A 26,511-nucleotide genomic window follows, 5' to 3' on the forward strand; every position below is an offset into this window, starting at 1 on the left:
CATGGGCGAGTGTATAAAAATGAGTCCTACCTGTCCAGGCCAGTTAGCACCTCAGGAAAGCCAAGGCAGCTGCTGGACCGGAGGGGGAGAACCGTGGGACGGTGCAGAGCTGGTGCACGCAGGTAACTCTGCCGACTGCCTGGAGCAAATTTATCCCTCATTTTTTCCCTAGGGCTTTGGTGGGGCTGGCCCCGGTAGCGGCGATGGGATATGGTGAGGCTGAGGGCTTTTCGCCCATGCTGGGGAGCTGCAGGGGGATGCAAAGGGGTGTGAGGGTTGTGGGTTTGGAAACGGGTTGGTGGGCTGCGCTGGAGCGGAGCTGCTTTGTGCCACAGGAGTAGCTTTAAGTGCCGCCGCAGGCTGTTTCCAGCCCTGTGGGCTGCTGCAGACCCTCCGGAGCAGGTGATGCTCTCAGCAACTCCTTCTCTCATTGCCCCTTCGCTCCCCTTCAAGCTGGCGAGAATTGGGCTGTCAGGCCTCGACAGGGCTCCGCGGGGCGTGTTGGTGGCAATCCAGGTTTAATGAGTAGCCCGTGGCCGGTACGGGCAAAGAGGAGGGTGCTCGGGCAGAGCCACATGCGAGAAGACACCGAGTTATGGGGGCAAAGAGCCTCCCAGCGTGGGACGGATGCCACCCTGCTCTCCCACGGGAACAGAGCAGGTAAAACCGGTGACTCTCCGTGGCCGCTATTTGCCGCTTCAATAAGGGGTGTTGATGTCTCCTGGCAGGTAGCCGGGGCCGTCCGAACGGCCACCAAATGCTGCCGTCACCTCCCTGCCCGCCCGCCTTGCCGGCAGCCTCCGGCTGCCTGCGGACCACCAGGCAGGGCGACAGGCAGCCCTGCTGCCGCTTCGTTCGGCCGGGAGCCGTTAGGGTAGGAAGTGGTTTTGGGGGCTCGGGTGCTGTTGTTGCACAAGCAAGGGCACGAGGCACGGCCGCTCTGCCGTGGGCCATGGCTTGCAGCTGGGCTCTGCGGCGAGGAAAGGGGATGATGCTCCCGCTCACCCACCCGTGAACCTCTGTCCTGGGAGGGGGGGACGGACTGGCCTGTTCCCGGTGCTGGCTGCTGGTGGTTTGACACCCCCGTGTCCCCCCTTTTCCTGCCTTTCAACCAGCCGTCGCTGCTGAGACAAACCCAGGCAGCTCCTCCGCTCCCTCCCTCAGCCCCTCGGGTCTTGCTGGGGGCTCTGGGACCCCAGAAGTTTTTTCCCTACCCAGCATTGCTTCTTCCCCTTCCTCTGCTCTCCATCCCTACTGGAGACAGTTGCTTAGAAACAGACTCCTTGTTCTTTGATATTTTTTTTTGAATTTTTTTTTTTTTTTTTTTTTTGAAATATTGAGATACGTGGGCCCCCACCGAGCCCTCCCAGACCCCACACCCGTGCTCCGTGCCGGGTGCTGGCTGCAGCCAGACCCAGGGACAAAACCCAGGAAGGTTCCGCTTTCCCCCTTCTCACTGAGCATCGGTCTCCAAGCTGCGGCAAACCAGGCAGACACCCACCCCGCACCCATAGCAGCTCCCCGGGTGCGATGTGAGAATTAATTCCTTGGGGTTGTTTGCTCAGGGGGGTTATTTTCCTCTTCTGATGAAGAGCCCAGGCTCGTTGGCAACGCTATCAGCCTATTTTTGCCCTGCTCTCCCTAGCAAGAGAACCAGGAGAAAAGGGAAACAGAGAAGCCACAGGATGCACCGTTATAAGAGGAACTTTCCCCAAATAGAAGCTTTTCACAGTTTTTTCACGAGGCGTCAGCAGCTCTTAATACTGTATGAGGCTGTGAATACTGCATGAAGCAGCCGGCCGGCGGGGAGCCTGTAAATGTTTCAGGCTGCAGCTGCAGCCGTCCCACGAGCGTGGGACCGGCCGTGCATGCCCAAAACCTGGCTGGGGTGGTAGGGGGAAGCAGCTGGAAGAGCAGCCTTAGCTGCAATTTCATATCAGCTGCGCTTTCTGCGCCAGGCAGGGCCGTAAATCCAATGCGTCCCAGCTGGAGGATGCCGAAATCCTGCACGCGTGGACCGAGACCTTGAATTTTGCCCTGAGCGGGTTTCTAGTTTCAAAAGATCTGACTGGAAAGCCCCAGATGTTCATTAGCTCTGTGCTAGGGTAAAGGAAGGTTTGCTTTGCTTGTCTAATACGTTGCATTTTACAGGAGCACACGGCTCCTTCCGGGTTTAAATATTTATAAATTGAGTGATGAATCCCTGAAATTCTGCAGCGGTGTCGATGGCAGGATGAGTTATCACCCGTGGTGTATCAGGTGGCTGTATTTCAGGGCTGGGAGACGGGATCCAGGCGTGTAGCTGGGTAATAATATGTGCACGCAGTGAATTTCCAGAGCACCCCAATCTGCTGGCTCAGAGATAGACCTTGTCGCTTTGGCAGGACAGGGGAGGAAACGTGCAGAAATGCTCTTTTTGCTTGTTTTAGACCTTCCCCTCTGGTATCAACTCTTTCCTGGACTCTCTTTCCCAGTCCTCTCCCCACCGGCATGGCGGCACATCCCATCACAACGTCTCCAGCGGCACAGGGCCCTTTTGCCCTCGCTGTTCCCCCATCATGGTCGGGTGGGGTTTTGCCATTTTTGCAGAGTGCTGGTTGGAGATTTCTCCTGCCTGCTGGGTCCAAATGGACATTAAACCCATACAAACCATTTGTCTAAGCTGCCTTCTCCCTCCCTGGCTGCCCGGTAAGGGAAGGCTGAGCTCTCCCCGGCCTGCTGATGGGGCTCGGGAGCCCACACGGATGCCTGGGGCAGCTGTCCGGAGCAAGGAGACCCCTTGTAGCATCACCCAGGAAAAAAAAACCCTGCAGGATTTGTGGTTTTCAGAGCAGCAAAATGGAGGGGTGACCCTGATTGCTCTTCCTGGGTGGATCTGGGAAAGGACCAAGCACTGCGGTGGGTCTCCAAAACCCACTCCCACTTCCCGGCAGGAGCCAGGCGTCTGCTGGCTTTGCCAGGAGCGAAGCCCAGGCTGGACTCTGCTCCAGCCTGACGTCTTGCAGGCACCGTTGATCTGGTGACAGGAGAAGGAGGGGAGAACCCTGCTGCCCTGCCTCGCTCCGGAGCTCGCGGGAGGGAAGCTTTGGCCAAAGCAAACATGCCGGAGGGCTCGGTGGTCTGCTGGCCACCCCGGGAGCCAGGAACCGCTCGGGGTGCATGTGCCCGCAGAGAAGGCTTTTAGCCCAAGGGTAAGGTGCTTGGAGCAGGGGAGTGGTACTGGGGGACCCCTTGAAGGCACTGGCCAGCCACTGGGGCCGAGAGGATGCTGGCACCGTGAATCCCAGCGCAGGGCTTCAGTGAAAGGGACGGGTTTGTTCACGCCTGTTGCATGTATCTGTGTGTCTCTCCCATCGGCTGCTTTGTACGGTGAAGGTGGTGGCGTGGGGAGAGCAGACCCGGCAGTGAGATGTAGGGACGGCGGGCAGAGCCGCTCGGTAGATGAGGGACATCCCTCTCCCCGCACAAGGACGCTCGCTTCTTGGCCAGCCCAGGTGGGCGTGCAGGACTTGCCTTCCTAAAGCCTTTTTGTCCCCAGGGTGGCGGGGGGACGTCGTGCGGGAGCGGGGGACGTCCACGTTTTGGGGTGTTTTCACAAAGCCCTTCTGCCCTTTCCTTTCAGAGGCTGCCAAGAGAAAGAGATGGAAACCCAAGGGAAAGGCAGCCCCGCCGGGAAGATGACTGCCATGGATCACAGCCTGTAAGTACCCTCCCGCCGCCGCGCTGGCTCCTCCAGCCTCCCGGTTCAGGCACTTTTCCTCCGGCCACTTTCTCCAGGGGACTTTGCTCTTTGCTCCCTTCCGACACGTGCCTCCGTTCCCCCCCGGATAAGGCGGAAAACTCGCGGCAGGGCTTAGGGCAGAGCAAGGCAAATGCAGGTCTCCGGCAGCGGGGACTGTGGGAGAGCGTGGTGCGGGGCTGCCGGAGGGTTTTGGGGTGTCTCCCCACTGCAAGTCTGCTTTTGCTGGGGCGCTGCTGGTGAGGGATGCATTGCCTTGGTCCTTCAGCCCTCTGCAAGGTGGATAACGCTGAGCTCAGCTTTAGTTAGGGATCAGGGTAGCGGGCACTGGCCGGGGCAGAGCTGGGAAAGCTGCAGCGGTTGCAGAGCGTTTGCTGGCTGCTCCAAGGAGCAAAAGGAAAATGAGTTTGCATCCCTGCATCCTGCAATTTGGGGGAGCTGCGGTGCGACCTGCATGCTGACCCCCAGAAAGGCTTGGCAGGGGCACGGGGAGCACCTGGGAGGGATGGAGATGCTCCTGGCATTAAAGCCTGGAGAGCCGTAAAGTGTACTGGGGAGGGCACGGCTGGAGGAATGTCCGCTCGTGTCTCCGATATCCCGAGAGCTGCTTCATTCCTTGCTGGGAAGGGGGAGATGGAGGGAGGAGGATGCTACGGGGTGAGAAGGGATGCTTGCTGCCAGCGGTGCGAGCTCCCCCGGCGTGACCCCCAGCGCTCAGCCGTCGGGTTTGGAGCTCTTTGCCTGGGAGCGAGGGTGATTACGGAGCCGGGCAGATGGGAGCCCTCTGGGACAAGTTCAAGAGGCTTAAAGCGGAGAGAGACATAGGAGCAGGGAGCAAATGGCCTTTTAATTACAGCCCTGCCAGGGCCAGCGGTGCTGAGGGAGGGGAGTTATCGCCTTGCAGCCGTGCCGTGCCATGCCGTGCCATGCCGCAGCGTGGGCTCGCTGGGGAGCGGTGGGATGCGGCGAGTCGGCCGAGACTTGTGTTTCTCTTCCCACAGAGAAGAGGGGCTGCAAGTAACGGCCACGTGCTCCCCAGATGCTCCCGAGCCCCTTCCCCTGCCCCGGTGTCCTTGCCGGTGCCTCCCACCACCAACTCTCTCCTCTCGGCAAAACCTTCTGCCGGGAAAGGGGTCGGTGCGAGCGCTGCAGCCTGTTTCGGCTGCAAAGTGACAATCGTGCTTTTGTTTTGCCTAGCAGGGAGGGGGGCAGGCGGGAATTCGGCTGCCCAGAAAGCTGCCAGGAACTCTTTATGCCACAATTAAGCACCTGCTACAAGAGAGCAAATAAGCCAAATCATGCGGCTGGCAAACAAGCTTTACGTGTTCCTTCCCCGTGACCCACTCCAAGAAGAAGAAAGCTCAAAGCTGCAGCTCGGCTGCTCGCAGCTCCCGGTGCAGGGAAATAAATAGCTTCGCCGTGAAGCCGCTTAGCTTCGCTGCCGGCTCGCCGGCCCGCTGTGGGCACGGAGACAACCCCGGGAGCTGCCTATGCCCGGCACAAAAGCCAAAGGGCTTCCCCCCTCCCCAAATAAGCGACTCCATCTCCTTCTGCTATGGAGAGAGAGATCCCCGTCCTGCGAGTTAGGTGAGGCGGGGGGCGATGCTGAAGGGAGGGGGGGGGGGGGGGGAACCGGGGTTGGGGGGGTCCGCCGGGGTTGTGATGCAAAGGTGCGAGGTGAGACGAACGCTGGGGGTTTTTGACGGCGGTTGACGCGGCGTTGCATCACGGCCGGCCACGCCACGGCCTGCGAGCCGGCCTGATCCCAGCAGCGAGGGAGCTGGGGGGGGGGGGGGGGGTTGGCTCGTCGGAGGAGATGGGGGGGGGGGAAAAGGCAGCCGAAAGCCTCGGGAAAGGATGGCGAAGCATCACATGATGCGGATATACGGGGTCAGAGCAGCGGGACCAGCGTGCCGGCCGCTTTCCCGGCAGCCACGCTGCAAAGATGACTCTTGAGTTTTTGATGCCCTAGGGTGGCGGGGCTGGGGGGGGGGGGGGGCAACCCTGGGGGGGGCTATGGGGTGAGGAAGGGGCTGCGAGGAGCGCTGCGGGCTGGGGTTCAAAGGCAATATCGCAGTGTGAGGCCTGTGCTTGGAGAGCACGGATGGATGGGGGCAGTTCTGCCTGCCCCCCCCCAGGGAGAACCAGCCCTGTAAGGGGCTGGGGTTGCTCCTGGGGGGGGGGGGGGACGACGACACTTTTGAGCAGCTGCATGAGGGGTCTCCTCCGACACAGTCCCACCCTCAGCCTGGTAGCAGGGCCCGGCTGGGACCCCCGGGGGCTGGCAGCCCTGCGCAGCCCCCTTGCAACAAGGGGAGGGGGGAAAGGTGGTCTTGGGGGGGGGGGGGCAGGCAGAGGGTGCGCCCCTTCCTGGGGGCAGGAGCGAGGTTGGGGGGGAGCGGGGAGATGGAGGTGAGATGCAGGGGCAGGATGAGTGTTGGATGCAGCAGGCGATGGGGGGGGGGGGGGCAGCAGGGTGGGGGTCCCATGCAAGGGTGGGTTAGGGGCAGGATGGAGATCCATCCAGGGCAGGACTTGGGGGGGGGGGGGGCAAGATGGGGACCCTCCCCACGCAGGGCAGGATTAGGGGGGGCAGGAGGGGGCCACGACAGGATGGAGACCCCTGCGAGGTGGAGGGGGGGGGGCTAGGAGCAGGGTGGGGGTCCCCAGCGCAGCAGGATGGGATCCCCCTTCCGAGACACCCCAGCCCCGCTACCCGCCCGCAGCCCCCCCCACCCCCACCCCGAGTACCCCCCCCCCCCCTCCTCGATCTCTCTCAGCCAATGGGCGGCGGCGAGGGGGGGGAGAGGGCGGGGCCTCGGCGGGGCCGCTTGTTTTTTGTGAATGAAAGGCGGGGCGGGCCGGACTGCAGCGCGCCGTTCCGCGCAGCGTTCCGCGCAGCGTTCCGCGCAGGGCTCCGCGCAGCGTTCCGCGCAGGGCTCCGCGCAACGCCGCCTTAACGGGGCCGCGGATGCGGGGGAGATACCGGTATGGGCCCCCGCGCCCCAGGCCCTAAGCCGCGTAGCGCGGTACCGAAGAACGTAGAGACGAACCGCGCAACTTGCGCCGTGGCCATGTCCGGAGGGGCGAGCCCGGTCCCGGCCCCTGGGAGCCGCCGCTTCGTCTGTGTTGGTGTAAGTACCGGGGATAACCCACCCACCGCCATCCCCCCCCCCCCCCCCTTCCTCCCCTCCCCGCCATCCGCCTCCGCGCATCCTGCTCCGGCCCGGGGAACGACGAGGGCCCGGCCCCTTCGCGATGCGTCCACCGCCGCCTTGTAATGCCCCGTCCCCCCGGCCTGGGTGCTCCGAGCACCCCCGAGCCCCCACGCAGTGCCCCGCACCCGGCCCCGGTGCAGCCCGCACCCCCCAGCCCTCTTTGCGATGCCCCGCACCCCCGGCCTAGGTCCTCCCCAGCCTCCTTGCGACGTCCCGCACCCCGGATCTGGGTGCTCCGAGCACCCTCGGCCCCTTTGCAAAGCTCCGCACCCAGTCCTAGTGCTCCCCAGCCCCCTTGCAATGCCCCGCACCCCCAATCCTGCTGCTCTGAGCACCCCTGGCCCCCTTGCAATGCCCTGCACCCCCAATCCGGCTACTCCTTGCACCCCCGACCCTATTGCAATGCCCCTCACCCAGTCCCGGTGCTCCTCAGCCCCCTTGCAATGCCCTGCACCCCCAATCCGGCTACTCCTTGCACCCCCAGCCCCCTTGCAATGCCCCGCACCCCCAATCTGGCTACTCCTTGCACCCCCGACCCTATTGCAATGCCCCTCACCCAGTCCTAGTGCTCCTCAGCCCCCTTGCAATGCCCTGCACCCCCAATCCGGCTACTCCTTGCACCCCCGACCCTATTGCAATGCCCCTCACCCAGTCCCGGTGCTCCTCAGCCCCCTTGCAATGCCCTGCACCCCCAATCCAGCTACTCCTTGCACCCCCGGCCCCCTTGCAATGCCCCGCGCACGCAATCCTGCTGCTCTGAGCATCCTTGGCCCCCTTGCAATGCCCCTCACCCAGTCCTGGTGCTCCCCGATCCCCTTGCATTGCCCCCCACCCACAATCCGGCTACTCCTTGCACCCCCGGTCTCCTTGCGATGTCCCGCACCCGCTCCCGGTGCCCCTGGCCAGCCGCATCCCCCGGTGCCGATGCCGTTACCGGGCCCAGCCGTGCTGCAGCCCCGTTTGGGGCCCAATTCCCGCACCACCACCCCCACCCTGAACCCCCATCACCCCCCCCCATGGCCTGCACAGCCCCAACTGCCTCCGTGGGACCTCCTGGACCCCATCTCCTCCCCCCCCCCGCCCCAGTCCCCAGTTGCCGGGAGGGTCACGGGAATTGCCGCGTTATTTTTGTGCATTGCTGCCGTTTTGGGGTGGTTTCCAACCCACTCCCCCCCCCCCCCCCGGGTTTTGGGGGTTCTCCTCCCCTCCCGAGGTGCGGGATGAAGGATTTTTAGTCTGGGAGTTGCTAAGCGACGGCTCCCGGGGTGATGGTGCAGTTGCCTTGGCAACCGCAGGCTGGGTAGCCGGGAAAGAGCAATTTTGGGGTTCTCCTTGCGGGAGGGGAGGGATGGGAATTGGATGCCCGTAGTTTGGGTGCAGGACTGCTGCGGGAGAGCGGGACTGGGGGGGCTGCTGGCCGGAGCGGCCTTGCTCCCCAGAGAAGGGCTTTTGTTGCGGGGGGGTTGGGCAGAACTCCGATGTCTTGACATCTCTGGTTATTTTTTGCTCTCTGGTGGGTTTCGGAACCGTCCCTGGGGAGAGAGGTGATGGTGGGGAAGGTGGGGAGGGGGGCTGCGGAGGCGGTGACATGGTGCTGCTGAAATTGTCCCTGCAAAGAGGCTCAGCCCCCTCCTGGGGCGATGTCTCGTGGGTGGGGGGCTGCGAGCCACCCCCACGGGGCTGCCGGAGTTCCCCAGCGTGCTTTTGCTTTATTCGGAGCCTGCATTTTGTGCCCACCGCTGTCCCCCTCTTCCTCTCCTCATTGCAGACGCTGATCCCATTAGGATTTAGCCTTTAATTCCCTCGGGGCACCAGACTTCCCAAGCGGGCTCCCAAGTCCCCGGTGCTCGGCTGGATGCGGGGCAAGCATCCAGACTGCCAACCGCAGTTGTCATCTCTGTGTGCCTTCAACCCACTGTCTGAATGAGCTCGGCCGACTTGAGAGCACGGCTGGCCCTAAAAATAACCGCAACAAAGCTCCCTGAGCACTAACACCCCCCCTGGAGATCTCCTGGCCCTACAGAGCGAAGCTGATTCCCGGGAGGAGCAAGGGACTGGGAACAGCGGTGGATAGGGATGTGCGAGATGGAAATTCATTTCCAGGGGCTAACGGGGAAGGAGTCAACCTGCCCTGACTCCTTTTTGCCGTGCAGAGCCCAAGGAGGTTGCTATCCCTGGTTTTCAATGCCCTCAGCGGACAGCATTCCCTGCATCCCAAAGGATGGAGGGGACGTGGCATGCGGCGACAACTACTCGGAGAAGTTTTGCCTTGGGACCAGCCGATGTCTAAGCGCTGGCACCTAAAGCGACCTGGATTTGTGCCACCCGCCTTTGCCTACGCTTGCCCACAAGGCTTGTGGCTCAATCCTGCTTGGTGCTGAGCCCTCTCACGTGCCGTCTCCTCCGGGCTGGTGTAGCCAGGTGTGCTCAGAGAGCTTGCGCACGGGAAGGAGGTGCTAACATTGGAAAGTCCTTGCCAGGCTGCTAGTTTAGGGAACTGCGTCCGTGGTCCCCGCGTGCAGGGCTCGGTTGCCATCGTTACCGGGTATTTTAGCTCACTGAGCCTTTGCGCTGGTGGTTTATTATAGCAGCTCGGGAGGCCGGTGCCAGGAGGGAGTGACAAGGGGGGGGAGAGATCTGCAGCTTTGAGAAGTTCAGAGCAATTGGGATTTATTTTTTTTTTGTCCTTCTCCCCTTCCCTCCATCACCTCCCTGCTCTTCCCCTTGGAAATCTCATAAATCCCTTGCTTAATGCTGTGATGAGTTAATTCTGGCTGATTTAAACTCTGGGGTTCTGAACGGGCAAAGGGTGGTACACCTGGGGTGCCTTTTTTGCCAGGTACGGGTGCTTCACATCGGCTTTGCAGCACCCATAGCACCAACCCCCCTCTCGGGAGGGTTCGGGTCACACCTGGTCCTGGGAGGCCAGCGATGCCGGGAGCCTTCCCAAAGCCTCCTGGAAATATAACGAGTTTTCTTCTCCTTTGCTGCTCTTAGCTGGAAGCAAATATCCCCTCTGGGAATGGGGCTGGAAAAGGGGGGGCAGGTCGGTGTCGAGGGACAGACCTGGTGCTCCCCCAAGACTGGCAGCCGGCGAGGCTGGCAGTGCCCGGGTGTGCGCTCGGTCGGGCGGATCTGGAAGCTTCGTTTGCAAAAATGCTGGTGAGGGAGAAAGGGGAAAGGAGGAGGGGAAAAAAAAAAAAAAAAAAAAAAGCCTCATCTCACATGAACAAGCATGAGCCAGGGCCAGAGAGACGGGGAGGGAGGAGGGTCGAATCAAACGCAGGGCATGTGTCTGACGCGCGGCAGAGAACGCACGCTGCCACGAGAACATTAAATTTTAAAGGGGACTGGCGGGGAGCGGTGGGCAGCTGCCTTCGCTCCCTGCCTTCGCTGGGGCTCCCGGTTGCCGGTCGTTGCAGAGCTTCCCCCGTGCTGCGAGGGGCTGGCAGCTCCGAGCGTGAGTATCGGCATCATCTTGTTGCTTCGACCCCCTCGGCATCCCATCCCATCTGAAGACAGCCCCCCTCCCCCCCCCCTCCAAGCTTGTCCCGGCTCTATTCCCTGACCGCCCCCCTCCTCCTTCCCTCTGCAGGTCCCAATTAATGGATTCTGACATGGATTATGAGAGGCCAAACGTAGAAACTATCAAGTGCGTCGTGGTCGGGGACAACGCGGTGGGCAAGACCCGACTCATCTGCGCCCGCGCCTGCAACGCCACGTTGACCCAGTATCAGCTCCTCGCCACCCACGTGCCCACGGTGTGGGCCATCGACCAGTACCGCGTCTGCCAGGAGGTGAGGGATGTCGGGGAGCGGGGCAGGGATGTCGGGGGGGGGACACGGGACGGACTCAGCTCATGGACGTGACGTGGGAACCCCGAGGAGATGGAGTTGCATCGTCCCCGTAGCGGAATTGTGAATTACTCCTCCGTACCCTGCACGTGGTGGGGACAGCCTCGCTCTTGCAGGGCTCGAGGACTCGGGAGCTGGATGGTGTTTCTGTTCCCGCAGGTGCTGGAGCGCTCCCGGGATGTGGTAGACGATGTTAGTGTGTCCTTGCGGCTCTGGGACACTTTTGGTGACCACCACAAAGATAGGCGCTTTGCCTATGGCAGGTAGGGGAGAGGCAGAGCCTCGTGCTACCCCGGGCAGGGAGGGAGGGCAATGCCAAAGCACGGCGGGCTTGGCTCCGTCGCCAAGCCGGACCTTGACCCTCCTCTCCTCGCAGGTCCGACGTTGTGGTTTTGTGCTTCTCCATCGCCAACCCCAACTCCCTGCACCATGTGAAGACCATGTGGTACCCAGAGATCAAGCACTTCTGTCCCCGCGCGCCCGTCATCCTGGTGGGCTGCCAGCTCGACCTGCGCTACGCCGACCTGGAGGCCGTCAATCGGGCACGGCGACCCTTGGCCAGGTGGGACTCTCGTGCCCCGGAGACGTCCGCGTCTGCCCAACGCTTTCTCCTTATCACGCATCTGAAGAGGTCTCTTCGTTATCTCCCCTCTTTTTCAGGCCAATCAAACCTAACGAGATCCTTCCCCCGGAGAAGGGGAGGGAGGTAGCCAAGGAGCTGGGGATCCCCTATTACGAGACAAGCGTGGTGGCCCAGTTCGGCATCAAGGACGTCTTCGACAATGCCATCCGTGCCGCTCTCATCTCCCGCCGTCACCTGCAGTTCTGGAAGTCCCACCTCCGCAACGTGCAGCGGCCTCTTCTCCAAGCCCCCTTCCTGCCCCCCAGGCCCCCTCCGCCCATCATCATCGTCCCGGACCCCCCTTCCAACAACGAGGAGCGCCCAGCCCACCTCTTGGAGGACCCCCTGTGCGCGGACGTCATCCTGGTGCTGCAAGAGAAGATCAAAATCTACGCACACAAGATCTACCTCTCCACCTCCTCCTCCAAATTTTACGACCTGTTCCTCATGGACCTGAGCGAGGAGGACCAGCAGAGCGCCGCGGGCCATGGCTTTGGGGTGGCTGTCACCGCGGCAGCCGAGCGGATGCTGCACCAAGAGGAGAGGCACCACGGGCGGGATTTCCTCCTCCGAGCCGCGAGCTTTGACATCTGCGAGAGCACCGAGGAGGCCGGATCCGGCCAACGAAAACCGTGCCTTAGAGCCTCCACCAGTGATGGGATCCTGCGGGGCAACCGCTACGAGAACGGGGAACGTGGGCTGCGGCGGGGAAGGGACCTTTCCTCTTGGAGCCGGGCTTTCACCAGCATCCAGGAGGAGATGGCAGAAGACCCGCTGACCTACAAGTCCAAGCTCATGGTGGTGGTGAAGATGGATGCTTCCATCCAGCCAGGTCCTTTCCGGGCCGTGCTGAAGTACCTGTACACAGGGGAGCTGGATGAGAACGAGCGGGACCTCATGCACATTGCTCACATCGCTGAGCTGCTGGAGGTCTTCGACCTCCGCATGATGGTGGCCAACATCCTCAACAACGAGGCGTTCATGAACCAGGAGATCACCAAAGCCTTCCATGTCCGGAGGACCAACCGGGTGAAGGAATGCCTGGCCAAGGGGACTTTCTCGGGTACGACTCTTGGCCGAGGGGGAGCCGCAGCACCCCGCTCTCCCTTCGGGGGGGCTCTGCCAGATGGATGGGGGGGGCTCGGACCCCCTGGCTTTGCCCCATGCATGAGTGGGGCAGCCGTGCCGTGGGTCAGCAGGCGCTCACTCATCTTCCCTGGGGTTTTTGATCACGCTTTGCATTTCTGGGATTTTTATAGCTTTTTTTTTTTTGCCTTTTTTTTTTTTTTTTTTCCCCAGAAAGTGTGAGTGTAATGGCCCTTCCCCAGGGTTTCCTGCTCCCCAGCCTGTCTGACAGCTCTGTTTATTTACGGGAGAGCAGCAAAGGCGACTTCCTTCCCTCCCAGGCCCAGATTTTCACAGGGTCATCTGATTTACGAGGAGCAATGTGCCCTTGGTAGGACTTCCCCAGCTTTCCGCCAAGCACCACGTGCCACCGGCTTGTACTGCGGTGCCGCGGGGTGATGTCCCAGGGGGTTGTGAATGTCCCAGCCTCCCTCCGGCTGAATTTGTTTCGTGATGATGGACCTTGATGTGGTCAAGCTGTCGCTGTCAGGGGACAGATGCGTGCTGGCCCCTGGTGCACCTCGGGGAGAAGCCGTCGTCCAGGGTGGAGAGCAGAGTTGGGGGGGGGGGGGGGGGCAGGAGATCCCCAGCATCGTTCCGAGCTCTCCCAAGGACTCAAGTTTGGGCGAGACATTTGATTCCTGGGGTTTTCCCCTTTGCCTTCAAGTGTGTCATGGTAAGTCTTGGGAAAATCCCTCAGAAGAGCCAGAGCCCTGCCACAGCCCTTCCCTGAGCTCCTCTGAGCTGGCGGGGGACGCTGCGGGGAAAAAAAAAAAAAGAGATGCTTAGGACAAATTTTAGGATATGCCAGGCTCTATCCCTTCCCTCCGCTGTCCCCGGTGCGAGACATTTTGTGGCAGGGGGTGGCTGAGCCCCCAGTAATGGGGACGGGTCCCTGTAGCATCCCTCTGCTTGTCCCCAGATGTCACCTTCGTGCTGGATGACGGTGCTATCAGTGCCCACAAGCCCCTGCTCATCTCCAGCTGCGACTGGATGGCCGCTATGTTCGGCGGCCCCTTCGTGGAGAGCTCCACCAACGAGGTGAGGAGGAACCCCAGGATTTGTCCCGGGATGGTGGGACAGCCGGGGACGGCCGTGGGGTGACGAGCGGTGTGTGTCTCACAGGTGGCACTTCCTTACACCAGCAAGAGCTGCATGCGGGCGGTGCTGGAGTACCTCTACACGGGGCAGTTCAGCTCCAGCCCCGACCTTGACGATATGAAGCTCATCATCCTCGCCAACCGCCTCTGCCTGCCGCACCTGGTGGCTCTCACCGGTGAGTCGAGGCGGTGACGGTGTGTCGTCCCCCCCCCCCCCCATCGTCCCCAAGCTCGGTGGCAGCGGGATGCTTCTGCTGTCACCCCGTTAACTCCTCGTGTCCCCCACAGAGCAGTACACCGTCACCGGTCTGATGGAGGCGGCGCAGATGATGGTGGACATCGATGGGGACGTGCTCGTGTTCTTGGAGCTGGCTCAGGTAGGACAGGAGCCCGTGCCGGCATGGGATGGGGATGGAGCAAGGTGGTGCCACGCAAGAGGGGTCTGGCGGCTCGGGCCGGGGCGGGTGATGTTGTCCTGGCAGAGAGGACAACCGGGTCTGGTCTTGGATGTCGCGGGAGGAATAGGGTGAAGCCCTCCTGCTTCCCCAGTGGTCCGTGCCGTGGTGGCTCTGACGCGGGCTCCATCTCTTCCAGTTCCACTGCGCCTACCAGCTTGCCGACTGGTGCCTCCATCACATCTGCACCAACTACAACAACGTCTGCCGCAAGTTCCCCCGGGATATGAAGGCCATGTCAGGAGGTGAGCGGGGGCCGGAGTGCGATGACGGGGGTCCTGGTGGTCCCGGCACTGCCCTCACACCCCCCCCGTCTCCCTGCAGAGAACCAGGAGTACTTCGAGAAGCACCGCTGGCCGCCGGTGTGGTACCTGAAGGAGGAGGATCACTACCAGCGGGCGAAGAAGGAGCGGGAGAAGGAAGACTACCTCCACCTCAAACGGCAGCCCAAGAGGCGATGGCTCTTCTGGAACGCCTCCACCTCCCCTTCCTCCTCTCCTTCATCGTCGGCAGCCACAGCCTCCTCTTCCTCCTCTTCCTCCTCCTCCTCAGCTGTGGTTTGAAAGCCCGTCCTTGCCCTGGCTCCAGCATCCCTGGGAGGTGATGGGGAGGAGAAGGAGGAGGAGGAAGAGCGGGGTGATCTGCCCCAGCATCAGGCGCGGAGCGGACGCCACCGGCCGAAGCCCCAGAGGAGATGGTGGTAGCAGGGGCCCGTCCCTGCGGAGGGGCTCGGGGTCGGGCGCCAGCCCCCGGCGCTCCTGGAGCCCTGCTTTCCCCGCGCCGCAGCTGGCAGCGCGCTGCAGGACTGGCAGAGACCGAGCAGCAGGAGAAACTCATGTTTACAGGAGCACGAGGGCTGTGTTGTGGTTTTATTTTGTTTTGGTTGGGGTTTTTTGGTTGGGTTTGGTTTTTTGGTTTGGTTTTGGTGTTTTTTTTGAACATCAGCAGCATGAGGAAGAAGAAGAATCCCATCCCGCTTCCAGTTTAATTTGTAACCACAAGCTGCGGGATATGGTTGGTTTGTCTGATGGCATCTCACCACCCTGGGCAGCCAGAGCCGCTGTGGGGGTCCTGCCACCCCCCTTCGACTTGCAGCAGGGTCAGGCAGGGTGCAGGGGACCCCGGTCCCCAAATGCTTCAAGGCACTGCAGCATCCTTCTTTCTGCTCACAAGTGCGGTCTGTCCCAATTCGGGGAGCAGGAGGGGACAGGAGCTCTCTCCTCCCTGCCTCTTAACTTTTTGGTTTAGTTTAAAAAAACTTAAAGCAAAAAAAAAAAAAAAAAAAAAAAAAAACAAACCACCAATCCCACACCCACCCACCCCTGCAACCTGCCACACCAGAAACCAACCCCAGGCCCTTGGCTTGGGATTTTAGCCTGGAAGGCTCCATTGTAATAAATGGTATTTTAAAAGCCCAGCGTGGTCCCTGTGTGTTTGGGAGGAAGCGGCTGGACCCAGGGCAGCCTTGTGCCCTGCTCGGGGTGACACCGGCACCCTTCCACCAGCGCTCCCGGGATGGACAGGGACAGTGGAGAAGCGTTGCAGGATCCGGCCGTCAAAAAGCCTTGTACAACGAGAGAGGTGGCTTTACCATCCGACTAACTTTGCGTGTCCCACCTGTGTCCTTGTAGGTGCACAAACACAGCGGGTACCAGCAGGAGATGGCAGCATGGGCCCAGGGGCTTTGCAGGATTTCCAGGCAGGGTGGGTGAGCAGAAGGGACCCGAACCTCCGCTCGCCCTCCCCAGCTGGGAACGGGAAAGCTCCTTTGAGCCCATCCCTGGCAAAGAGGCTGCTGCCGGAGCGAGCACGTAGGGATGCTCTGGCAGGGATGCTCCCGATGGTGTCCCCTCCTGCTCAGCATCGCTCCTCTTCCCGGCTGGCCTCGGTAGAGCACCTCGGAGTCATTCGTTTCGCACGCTCATCCTCAGCCACAGATGCAGGAGCAAGGTTGCAGCTCCGGTGAGCTTACACTCGGTGTTTTCACACTTTGCAGCACCAGCGAGGAGGTAGGACGAGAAGTTTCTTTCCCTTTCAAATCTGGGCGCTCGCCGCTGCTTCCGAGTCCTGTTTGCCTTCCCCAGGTCAGGACCCAAGCCCCTGTGTCCTGGCATTAAATCCTGCATGTGCCTGGCTCTGCAGGAGCTCCCTGCCCAGGTTTGCATGCTTGGGAGGCACGCGGGGGCTGCCCGGGACAGGACCTCGGGCACGAAGCCTCCTGGCAGGTCACCAAAAGCTCCTGCTTTTAGCACTCGCCCCAGCCCTGCGTTCTCGATAAACCCAATTGCAGTGCAAAGGCTGGCGGGCAGCTCAAGGGGGCTTTCTGGGGCGAGCAGAACCCTTTTCTCACTAAGCACTGCATGGATTTGCAACGCGGCTATTGCAACACACAGAGCCCTGGCTGGGTGTAGCCGGAGCGGGCAGCACCGCGGTCCGTCCCCCCCCGGCAGCAGCAGCTCCGTCACGGGGGTCAGCAGCATCGTTTGGCCCCGGAGTCCCAGCCCCTGCACACCCAAGGGACTGAGGTTTCAGCCTCCTGCTTTTGCAGGCGACTTAAAAGAGCACGGGATTCATGGCGTAGGTGTAAAGGCAGAGCCCAGGTTGGCTGCTGGGGACTTTTCCTGGTAGAAGCATCGCTGGTGGGGACCGTTCCTGGCAGGATGCCGGTTGTGGCAGAGCACTAACGCCACGGGCTGGGTCCTCAGTGCCAGGCGGAGCAGCTGCTGAGCATCTGGTCCAGCTCCTTTGGTGCCCACTGAAACCCAGAACAGACCATCGCCAGCGTTGTGGCAGAGCGAGGGAAAAAAAAAAATTAAAAAAAGATGAGAAATCAGGAGGATTTTTTAAAAGTTTATTCTTCCTTCATAAAGAGACATGTAAAAACTGGAAATAGCAAACTGGCTGGGCCAGAGCTCTGTATAAAAACACACAATCATGCATAGTAAAAAACCACTATTTTTATATTAGCTTTTAAGTTAATATATGTACATGTTTACAATTACTAAATAAATACATAAATACAAACTGTCTGCTTGTGTTTTTTGAGTGTTGTAAGGAGAGGGGAGAAGGGGTGGCAGCGGGAGGGACGGGCGCGTTGCGGCACAGGGCAGCCCTGGCCACGGAGAGGGGCTGGCAATGCCCCTCACGCTCTCCCACCGCGCTGGGGAAGGTCACAGAATCACAGACTGGTTTGGGGTGGAAGGGATCGTACAGATTATCTAGTCTGGTGGGTCCTGGTGGGCTGGGCAGTACCAGGGTGGCAGCACATGTAGTCAGCTCAAGTAATGCAGTAGTTTTCCCAGCCAAGTTGTCCCTGAGCTACGTGTGAGAGCCAGAGCAAGGGGCAAAGTGTCTGAGGAGCAACCCATCCAGCTGGAGGATGGACGGCGGGTACCCACGGTCTGGCTCGGACCTCAGTGCATTCACTGGTTGGGGACAGGCAGGGACAGCAAAGCCACCCCACGGCCAAGGGAATGGGAACTGACTTGACCGAGGTCACGGAGAAGGAGGTTTCTGGCACGCCGATGGTTTGCTGCCCATGTACGCCATCCTGCTCCGAAGAGGAGCTCACTCGCTCCCTGCACTGACCCTTTTCTTAGGCAACTCCAGTGATCACGGAGCAAGTAAATCATTCCCACCCTCCCCTCAAAGTCCAGTTTCAAACTGATTCCTAACAGCAAGCAGAACGACTATCAGCTAAAATACAATTCAGTCAACAGCTTTGAGAAAGTTCCCCGAGAACCCAGTTAATGCTTCCCCATCGAGCATACAGTATTAAGCTTGCTGGCTAGCTTAGAGATGTTCTACAAGCAGAAGCCATTGCATGATGCCAGGAACCCTCCAATAAAGGATGATCCAGTTAAAAACCGCAGGGATGCCTGCAACCCGCAAAGGCCCTTCTCTGCACTGATCCTGAAGATGTCCGTATAGTACCAGCACTTCCAAACGAGACGGTCCCAGAGGCAGCTTGCAATAGTTTTAGGCTCTTTGCATTGACCCAGCGAAATCAAGGCACCGGCTTGGATTTCATAAGGAAGCACCAACGCCAAGCCCATAGCTTCAGCAGAGAGGACCGCGAGGTTTGTACTTCATGAGAGGATCAAATCCTCTGGGCTCAGCTGAACTGTACAATGGCTTCAAGAGAGGAGCCACAGGCGAGCTATAAAAAGATAAAATTCAAGTGTTCTTAGAGGTATTCACGGCTTCAGCTTGAAGTAGGGAGATGCAGGGCCTGCCCTGCTCCTCAGCTCACTTCGTATTGGAAAGATCCCTGCTGGACCAGCTTAGAGGAGATGTCCTCTGCAATCCCTCCGAGATTGATCTGGTGCAGGGTCTCCAACAGCGTGTTCACGGAGGCGTTCATCCCTTGTCTGTTCTGCCACGTGTTGAGCATCTGGAAGAAGGGCTCCAGCGAATACCTGTCGTTCATCTCCGCGAGGGCAATGTCGTTCTCCAGCAGTTCAAGGGCTCGGCCAAATCTCTTCCAGTCCTTGCAGGGTACGTCTCGGGCAAAGATGTCAAAAGAGAGTCTCAAAACTAGAGGAGGGAAGGGAAAAAAGCTCAGAGAACAGGGTAGAGCACGGACAGCTGGGTCAGAATGCATTTTGCCCAGAAAGCTCATCCTGCAGGCTCACTCCCTCCCTACCCCCCAGCACATCTCTTGGGCCCCAACACTTACGGATAACGGGGTCTTTTCCTTGCACTGGAACCAGATTCCTCCTGGGTTGCACACTGGGCTGTGAGCTCCTCGGCACCACCACCTGGAAAGACAACGTCCTATAGCACCTACCAAGCCCTGGCACCAACGCTGTCCTGGAGCCCCTTTAACGGGGGGGTTGGAGACCCTCTCCTGGGGGCTGTTGGGGCAGGAGATCACCACCTCACCCCAAGACACCCACAGTTTCCTAATTTGGGATGACAACAGGCCACGAGCAGGGGAGAACTGCCTCATGGGTCCTGGCCAGGGAGAGAAGAGCTCTCTGTTTGCTCAGCATCAGTGTTAAACCTGCAGAAGACTCTGGCAGCTGACTGCAAAGAGCAGATTTTGCAGTCCTGAACCCAGAACAAGAGACCCCTTGCAGTCTCTGTGCAGAAACCGTAGTCCAGCCCTGGAAACCCCCCAGGCTGATGAGCTTGGTGTAGGCAGAGAAAAGCATCAGACCTCGACCGAGCACGACGGAGCAGAGGGGCACGCTCACGTACCTCTGGCCCCGGAGCGCTGGGAGTCACCAAACCGGGCGCCCTGGGGAGCAGCTGATCCCTGGAGAACCGCTCGTTGCGGATATTGTCCTGCGTCCCCAGGCCTCCCCTCTGGTACCTCGTCAGCTGCCGCCACAGGTAGTCCTGCGGCGGGAGAAAAGCACAAACCAGCCGAGTTGAGCGGTCCCGGGAGGGCAGAGCTCACGCCGACCCCTCAGGGATGCCGTCTATGGCGGTGGCACTCACCCTGCCGCGGTTTCAAGGGCACGGCTCGCTTGCTCACCTTGAGCTTGAAGGGGCCCCCGTATAATGCAGCCCTCCCTTTAACCCGGGGTCCCCAGATGTGCCGGCACCTCTGCCGGGGAAGGGTTAATGGCACTGGAGAGGGGGCTGCAAGCACCCCACATACAGCAGGGCACTACCAGAGACCCTCCTCTGCTTGGCCCGGGTCTACCTCATCCCTGCAGGGGCCAGACTCATCCCCCTGCTCCTCCAGCCCTCCCAGGAGCTGCAGGCAAAGTGGGGAGCGAAGGGCACGGGGGACCCCACAAACGGAGCTGCCACCCCCTCTCCCATCCCGGCAACTCACCATTACGCTGCAGGACTTCCCGCTGAGGTCTCTCCCGTCCCCTGGAAGATGAAAACCGTGCTGTGATCCCTCTTCTCCCAGGCAGGTCCCTCTTCCCACCCAGCCCACATCCATGCAGACCCCACCCCCGGCCAGAGCGAGCGCTCCGGGGCTCCCCCGCACCCGGTGCTCACCTGGGGAACGTCGGCAGCAGCACTTCCAGACGAGTAAGGCGAGCACAAGCACGACCACAAACACCACCACTACGACGGTCGCGATCAAGTTGTCTAAAGTGGATAAAAGAGGTTGCGTGGGGAGCTGCTCCTGGTCTTCTCAGCAGCAGCTCACATCTCCGTCCCCCAGCCCGTCTCCCCTCCTCCAGCAGCCCCCCACTTACTAGATAAGCCGGAGAAGGTGCCGGTGGGAGGACCGCACTGGCGATCGCTGTGCGGCGTGCAGGGAGCCTGCTCCACTTCGTCCTTGGGACACCTGGGAAAGGGGGAGACGGGGCAGGCTCAGCGGCTGGGGATCCCAGCACGGACCCCAGCGGGACCCACCATGTCACTCAGCTCACTGGGGCCGGCACTTCTGGCACATCTCGCAGGGGTGGTCCGGGGAGCAGAAGGTGCCGTTCTTGCAGGCGCACTGCGTGTCCCTGACAGCTTGGCAGGGGCTCAGCTCCACCTGATCTGCGGGCGAGAGGAGAGACAGGTCTACCCCAGCCCCTCCGCACCACGCTCCTCCACCCGCTTCCTTCGTTAATGGGGCTAACGACACGAGCTGACCCATAAGCCTGGGGAAGACCAAGTCACTCTCTGCTGTTGAGTTTCAGCCTTACCCTTTCCTGCCCCACACCTCACCGTGCCCAAGAGAAAAGCAATGCTTGCATCAAAGCTCCACCAGCAGCCTACAACGCTGCCGTGAGCCCAGTCCTCCTGGTCCTTGCTGGAGGTCTCGTGTCCAAGCTTTGCACAAGGGATGCTGCATTGAACAGAGACATAGGTCTGGCACAAGCCGCTGCACCAATTCCGGACCAAGCCTGCTCCCCGCAGCCTGAGCCACTCTTTGGGGATGCTGCAGGTGACCGTGCTCTTAAATTGAGAGGTCACCAGTCAGCTGAACCCAGCCACTGCTATCAGCCAGCATCGCCCTCTTACACACCAGCTCCTACCTTCCCTACACGTCCGGCAGCCAAGGCACTTGGTAAAGCTGTTTGGGTATTCGATGTATTCATCTTCTTTACACGGCAAACACTTGCTGGAGCCATTTTGCTCTTTACACTGCTCTGCAACGTAAGTGCCTGCACGAAGGGGTGGTTGGGGAAGAGGAGGAGAAAGAAAGGGTGTATCTGTGAACATACAGCACAGGACGGAGATGTCTTTGCAAAGAGGGAGCTGATTCCACTGCCAGTGAAGTTAAGAGGCAAACAGGGAACCATCAAAAGGAAAATGTTCCCATAATGAGTCCTTAGGTCTCAGGCCAGTGGAGCAGGGGAGAGCTGGAGCACCCACTGCCTCCTCGTGAGGAGCAAGGACACGTGGGCTCTGCAGGCAGAAACACAGCGAGGCCGCACATGGTGCGATCGATGTTTGAGACGACCTTACCCGCGGGGCACTTCTTGCAATAGCGACCGCTGTCTGGGTCTCGGTAAAACTCTTCCCCTCCCCTGCTTCGGTCCAAGGCATCCAACTTGTCCCTCCTATTCAGTGTTGCTGCAGCAGTTCCCAAAGAAGCCTCCTGTTAAAAAAATATAGAAAAACCCGGGTTAAACACCACCCCAAGTCCACACGGCAAGGGAAGAAAGAGAAGGGCGAGAGCTGCTCTGCCCAGTGTGCTCAGGTGAAGCAGGAGAGGAGCCCGGGGACAGCTCAGAGCCGCTGGACCCAGCGGCCAAACTTCCCCTTGATGCAGGTGAAGAGCACTTTCCCCCGTACCAGGGTGGTTATTTCCTTGGCAAAGCACAAGCAGGAGGTTTGCGGAGGGATTCCCGTGCGCCAGGTTATCAGCAAGGCAAAGGCTCGCTAATGCTTCCTTAGGATAACATCAGGCCCCCTTTCCTTCCCCAATTTCTGAGCGCACGATCAAACAGCACCGAAGAAAATGGAAGGGTAGGGAAGAGGAACAGGGAGGGCGTTTGTGGGGAGGAAACCAGCCCCGTGTCAAGGCTGGTATGTGGCTCCTGTGCCCACAAGAAACACCCGGGCTGCTCCAGGCTCCCAGGGGACAGCACATCCTCTGGTGTTTCCGCATTATCCCCGTTATCTTGCTGCGGATCGGGAAGCCAACGGCCCCGTTTCCGCCAACTCACCGCGCACCTTTCTGCTGGCTCAGCTCTTTCTGTACCAGCTGGGTTGCTCCGGCTGGTGGGGGGGGGATGATGCTCAATAGGAATGACCACTCGCCCCATCAGGGTACCCCAATGTCCCCAACAGGGACAATGCCCTTGGTCTCCACAGGGCACGGCTACTCCACGGATATAAATGGATATAAATCTGCCCCTACCTCCAGCATCTGCCCCTCTACCCTGGGTTATAGGAAACGATGCCCGGTCACGCACGGCAGTGACAGTCTGGCAGAGGCACTTTCCTCTTCCCTTCCCATACACTGGGCATGAAACCTGCCTCTTAAAGCAAATATTTCTTCTGTGAGTCAGAAGCTGCCTTGAAAGGCTGAAACAATAGAGATGCAAGCTCCTGGGCCAGCCTGGTCATCTACAGAGCCAATCCCCCCCTTCTCCTCCTCCCCGGACCTCCAGCTCCCCGGACACTTCCTGCGCTTGTACAAGGAAGGGTGTGAGCGTTGAATCACGGGACTGCGAGAGTGGCGCACACCCAAAAAAACAACACCGAGCTCACAGACACCACAACGGAGACGGGCCAGGCCATGAAACGGGACCATCTCCAGACCCTGACTTGGAGGGATCAAATCCACATCCTTCCAACAGCTTCTAGCTCTGCATCTCCCGCTGCTGCTTTCTACAGCTGGGAGGGTTTGCAAGTTTAAGGGTTGCTTTTCTACCCAGCTTAGGAGAGAAGTCTTGCTTTTACCTCCCAGGCACGAGCAGCTCTCAGGGCTTTACCCACTCTGGTCTTGAAAGCCTTCAGGACTGAGACTAGGCAACCTGTCCCACTGCCTCGCTGTTCCCGTAAGGGAATTAGAAAAGTCTTTCCTCCCCATTCAAATTCTGGCAGGCCGTGAAGGTGATCAGAGCAACAACACAGCATTATCTGCTGTTTGGAAAGGCCCCTTAGGTGCAGGATTTCATTGCTTTTCATGAAAAAGCGACTCGGCACACTTTGCACAAGTGCACGATAAGTTTATCAGCCCACACCACCTTCCCCAGCAAGTGCGGTTCCAGTACATCACCCCACCACAGAGCCCTCGGCAGGCAAGGGCTGCCATCCCTGACTAACCTATCAGTCTTGCAAAGCACGGGGAGAAGCCAGGCTGGGAGCCGTGGGCGAGACGCAATGGTATTCAAGAGTAGCTTTCACCCACAGTAAACATCCCAAGAAAGCAACGTTGCCTCAAGGCAGAGGAATTACCAGGAACAGGAATCCCCAACACCCTCATCAGCTAAAAGCCTCTTCCTTCTGGATGATCAGGTCTGGAGAAAAAGCTCTAGGAAGCATCAAGCTTTGAGAAGCATCAAGCTTTGAACTTTCCCTTCTTCCACCCCCGATTTGTTTTTCTCCTGAAGTGATCCCAAGGAAGGAGTTGGACCCTACAGCAGTGGACAGACCCCTCGCTGAACTCCTGACCATCGGCGAACATCTATGCAGCGTTAATTAGTACACAGCCCTCGGTTGTAGCGAGAGAGGCTCTTAACCAACAGTGTTAAGGACCAGGGATAAAAAAGATGCCAGGCAGATACCCGACATGCCTCTGCTCCAAGGGCACAGGTCTGACGAACGTGGGGGTTTTCCCCCCCAGACTTTCCAGAGATGGAATTTGAGCTCCCGCAAACACGGAGATTCAGCAGCATTCCTCCTCAGGAGCCTGTGGCCCAGGTCCAGGCATGATGCAAGAAGCATTGGTGAGGAAAGGAAGGAAATGCAGCCACAATATCGTATGATTATCACGTGGGCCACCACCAGTTCTGATCAGTTCCCCCTCCCCTTTTCTTTTATTAAAAAGAAGGGGGGAGAAAAAGTAAAAAAAAAAAGGCTGTTAAGAGCGTGCCTTTAGGTGGTGGGTTTAGTAAGGCTTGACTTTATCAAGCAAGTCTAAATAAACTCTGATAGGGAAGGAACTGGAAGAGAAGCTGACTCTCTTTTAAAACCTGTTACGGGCAGTGCCGCCTTTAGCGACAGCAATTCCAGCGCAGGAGCAGCGACCATGTGTCCCGGGGCCGCGGCTCCGCTGGGCTGGATTACAGGCCAGCCCTGGGATAAAACTCAGGGTAGGATCCCTGGGATAAAACTCCGGGCAGGATCCCCCTGACTTCAGGTGAGACGAGACTTTAGGTATTTCCGAGCTCTAGGGCAACGCCCAATCCATGGGGAAATATGATACGCGCAGGTGGGATTTTCTGTCCTAAAAGCCAGCGGTGCTAAGGCTTTGGACAACATTTGGGCAAGTTGGAGAGGCAGCATTCCTGCACCAGGCAGCCCGGAGCTGCCCGCATCCGACCCTGACGCTTTCGAACATCCCGCGCGGTCTTGGCATCGCCACGAGATCCCGACACCAAATGGCAAAGAAAGCTTGGAAGCGAAGGCACTGGAAATCCCCTCCAGCGCAGGCAGCGCCATAGGGCGAGCCTCCAGCCCCACGTCACTTCTGAGCCCCACGGCCCTCGCACCGCACCGGGCCAAGCGTTTGCGCACTTGCCCGCTCGCTGCCCCACACCCAGCAGGGCTGAGATCACCCTTCCCGTCCCACCTCCACGCTGCTCCACGGCTTCAATCCCACCCACCCACTCCCCCCCCCCCCCCACCCCGTGCCCTGCAAACCTGCCCAGGTGAGCCCCCACAGCCCGGCTCCTCTCCCATGGGCCCTGCCCAGGTGAATCCCCCCGGTCCCCACTCTGCCCAGGTGACCCCCCAGTATAGCCTCAGTTCTCCCCATCGCCCCTGTGCTGTGGGAGACACCCTATAGCCTCAGCCCCCCCCCCGCCATCCCCTAGACCTGGTGAGCCCCCACAGCCCCTGCTCTCCCCATAGCCCCTAAATCAGGTAAGCCCCCCAAAACCCCTGCTCTTCCCATAGCCCCTAAATCAGGTGAGCCCCCCAAAACCCCTGCTCTCCCCATAGCCCCTAAATCAGGTGAGCCCCCCAAAACCCCTGCTCTCCCCATAGCCCCTAAATCAGGTGAGCCCCCCAAAACCCCTGCTCTCCCCATAGCCCCTAAATCAGGTGAGCCCCCCAAAACCCCTGCTCCCCCCACGGCCCCTGGATCAGATGAGCCCCCCTATCGCCCCAGCTTGCCCCCCATACCCTCTGACCCATATCAGCCCCTAACCCCCAATCTCCCCCTCCCATAACCGCTGGTAAAGGGGACCCCCCCCCCCAATCCCCTGCTCTCCACAGATAAACCCCCAGCTCCCCCCACCCCAGCGTCACCCCCCATCCACCCCCACCCCCTGGCCTGCCTGAACCCGCACCCCCAACCCAGGACACCCCCCAAAACACCCCCCTCTACCCCCTCCCCACCTTAATGTCCCCCACCCCCCAGGACCCTTTCCCAACCCGGCGGACTATGTCCCTCGACGGCGCGGCAAGCCCGGGCATGCCGCCGCAACACCGGGCAACACCGAAACGGGGGTTCCCGGGTGTCCGTTCGTGTCCCGTGTCCCCCCCAGACTCCCCCCAACCGGTAAGCGGTCCCCACGCACCGCGAACAGGAGCAGAAGCAGCGGGAGGCAGCGCCTTCGGGGCGCAGCGCGCAGCGCCGAGCGCATCTTGCGCGGGAGCGGAACGGAGCGGAGCGCTGCGACCCGCGGCACCGGGCAAAGGCTCCGGGACGGCGACGGTGACGGGAACGGGTCGGTACAGGCCCGGCCACGGTTTTGCTGAGACGGGACGAGAGGTTCGCAAGGCGGTGAATGGCACAGTGTGAAAAAACGCGCCGCCAAAGGGGCTTATATAGCCGGGGGGGGGGGGGGGGGAGGAGGAAGAGGAGGAGGAGGAGGAGGAGAAGGAGGAGGAGGGCTGGCTCAGGGCGGGTTTTTCGGCCAAACCTCCTCATGCTCCTGCCACCACCGAGAAACCGCACCAGGGTTTCAGTGTGGGGTTTGGTAACGACTGCCGAACTCGCCTTTCACGGCACTTTTTATTTTATTTTTTTTTTTCAGCGCCTCTTATTTTCCTTTCTTTTTTCTTTTCCCGTGCCAAAATGGGTTTCGAAGCTCCCAAATCTGATAGGAGTCATCGGGAATGTTTCTCCCATCAGGAATGTTTCTTCCAGGGTGTTCTTCCTTCTCCGGCTTGCATTTTTTCCCCATCACGCAGTGGCCGCCTCAAGCGAGCGAAGCCACAGGTTTTTGTTTTCCAGGGAAAAGGGGGTTACAAAAATATGCACTGGCGAGAAATCCCGGCCACTGCCGGGGGGGCCACTGCCGTGCAAGGTGGGAAGGCGCGGCACGGTTCTGCCAAAACACTCGCCTGTCTTGCAAAGCAGTCATCTTTTCGGT

General features: G+C 60.0%; 3 protein-coding genes across 7 annotated transcripts in view; 1 reads left to right on the top strand and 2 right to left on the bottom strand.

The window, feature by feature from the left end:
• Nucleotides 1-49, bottom strand: part of PEBP4 (phosphatidylethanolamine binding protein 4) — an 80,798-nt gene extending 80,749 nt beyond the window's left edge. The window contains exon 1 of the mRNA XM_049830799.1: nucleotides 31-49. The gene's annotated coding sequence lies outside the window, so the exon portion shown is untranslated. The remainder of the gene's footprint in view (nucleotides 1-30) is intronic.
• RHOBTB2 (Rho related BTB domain containing 2) lies at nucleotides 49-15,217 on the top strand. Of its 3 annotated transcripts, none has more exons than XM_049830788.1 (11): nucleotides 49-122; nucleotides 3,623-3,700; nucleotides 10,553-10,754; nucleotides 10,971-11,074; nucleotides 11,188-11,373; nucleotides 11,472-12,496; nucleotides 13,481-13,599; nucleotides 13,684-13,834; nucleotides 13,947-14,035; nucleotides 14,253-14,358; nucleotides 14,438-15,217. In XM_049830788.1, exons 2-11 carry the CDS (start codon nucleotides 3,642-3,644, stop codon nucleotides 14,674-14,676), a joined length of 2,280 nt encoding a protein of 759 aa, XP_049686745.1. In that variant the 5' UTR covers nucleotides 49-122; nucleotides 3,623-3,641; the 3' UTR covers nucleotides 14,677-15,217. The 3 variants fall into 3 exon arrangements, with proteins under 3 accessions (XP_049686745.1, XP_049686744.1, XP_049686746.1); XM_049830787.1 differs by lacking the exon at nucleotides 49-122 and adding an exon at nucleotides 3,172-3,191; XM_049830789.1 differs by lacking the exons at nucleotides 49-122; nucleotides 3,623-3,700 and adding an exon at nucleotides 6,508-6,873.
• Nucleotides 15,218-17,039: 1,822 nt separating this feature from the next.
• Nucleotides 17,040-25,950, bottom strand: LOC126051499 (tumor necrosis factor receptor superfamily member 10A-like). 3 transcript variants are annotated; one of them, XM_049830790.1, is made up of 10 exons: nucleotides 22,928-24,754; nucleotides 21,485-21,617; nucleotides 21,052-21,180; nucleotides 20,455-20,569; nucleotides 20,278-20,369; nucleotides 20,075-20,167; nucleotides 19,902-19,942; nucleotides 19,316-19,456; nucleotides 18,792-18,873; nucleotides 17,040-18,649 (listed from the first exon to the last, which is right to left on the bottom strand). In XM_049830790.1, exons 1-10 carry the CDS (start codon nucleotides 23,153-23,155, stop codon nucleotides 18,357-18,359), a joined length of 1,347 nt encoding a protein of 448 aa, XP_049686747.1. In that variant the 5' UTR covers nucleotides 23,156-24,754; the 3' UTR covers nucleotides 17,040-18,356. The 3 variants fall into 3 exon arrangements, with proteins under 3 accessions (XP_049686747.1, XP_049686748.1, XP_049686749.1); XM_049830791.1 differs by lacking the exon at nucleotides 22,928-24,754 and adding an exon at nucleotides 25,714-25,950 and having other exon boundaries at nucleotides 17,082-18,649; XM_049830792.1 differs by lacking the exons at nucleotides 21,485-21,617; nucleotides 22,928-24,754 and having other exon boundaries at nucleotides 17,082-18,649; nucleotides 20,455-20,861; nucleotides 21,052-21,179.
• Nucleotides 25,951-26,511: the final 561 nt, after the last annotated feature.

Source organism: Accipiter gentilis, chromosome 28 (assembly GCF_929443795.1).
Source record: "Accipiter gentilis chromosome 28, bAccGen1.1, whole genome shotgun sequence".
Lineage (NCBI taxonomy): Eukaryota > Metazoa > Chordata > Aves > Accipitriformes > Accipitridae > Astur > Astur gentilis.

Coding starts and splice junctions, on each gene's coding strand:
- LOC126051499 (XM_049830790.1), bottom strand. CDS start 23,155: ATGAAAAGCAATGAAATCCTGCACCTAAGGGGCCTTTCCAAACAGCAG. Junction 19,943..20,074: donor CTGCTGCCGACGTTCCCCAG/GTGAGCACCGGG, acceptor TTCATCTTCCAG/GGGACGGGAGAGACCTCAGC. Junction 19,457..19,901: donor GGAAGTCCTGCAGCGTAATG/GTGAGTTGCCGG, acceptor CTCCCGCCGCAG/GACTACCTGTGGCGGCAGCT.
- RHOBTB2 (XM_049830788.1), top strand. CDS start 3,642: ATGGAAACCCAAGGGAAAGGCAGCCCCGCCGGGAAGATGACTGCCATG. Junction 10,755..10,970: donor AGTACCGCGTCTGCCAGGAG/GTGAGGGATGTC, acceptor CTGTTCCCGCAG/GTGCTGGAGCGCTCCCGGGA. Junction 12,497..13,480: donor GGCCAAGGGGACTTTCTCGG/GTACGACTCTTG, acceptor GCTTGTCCCCAG/ATGTCACCTTCGTGCTGGAT.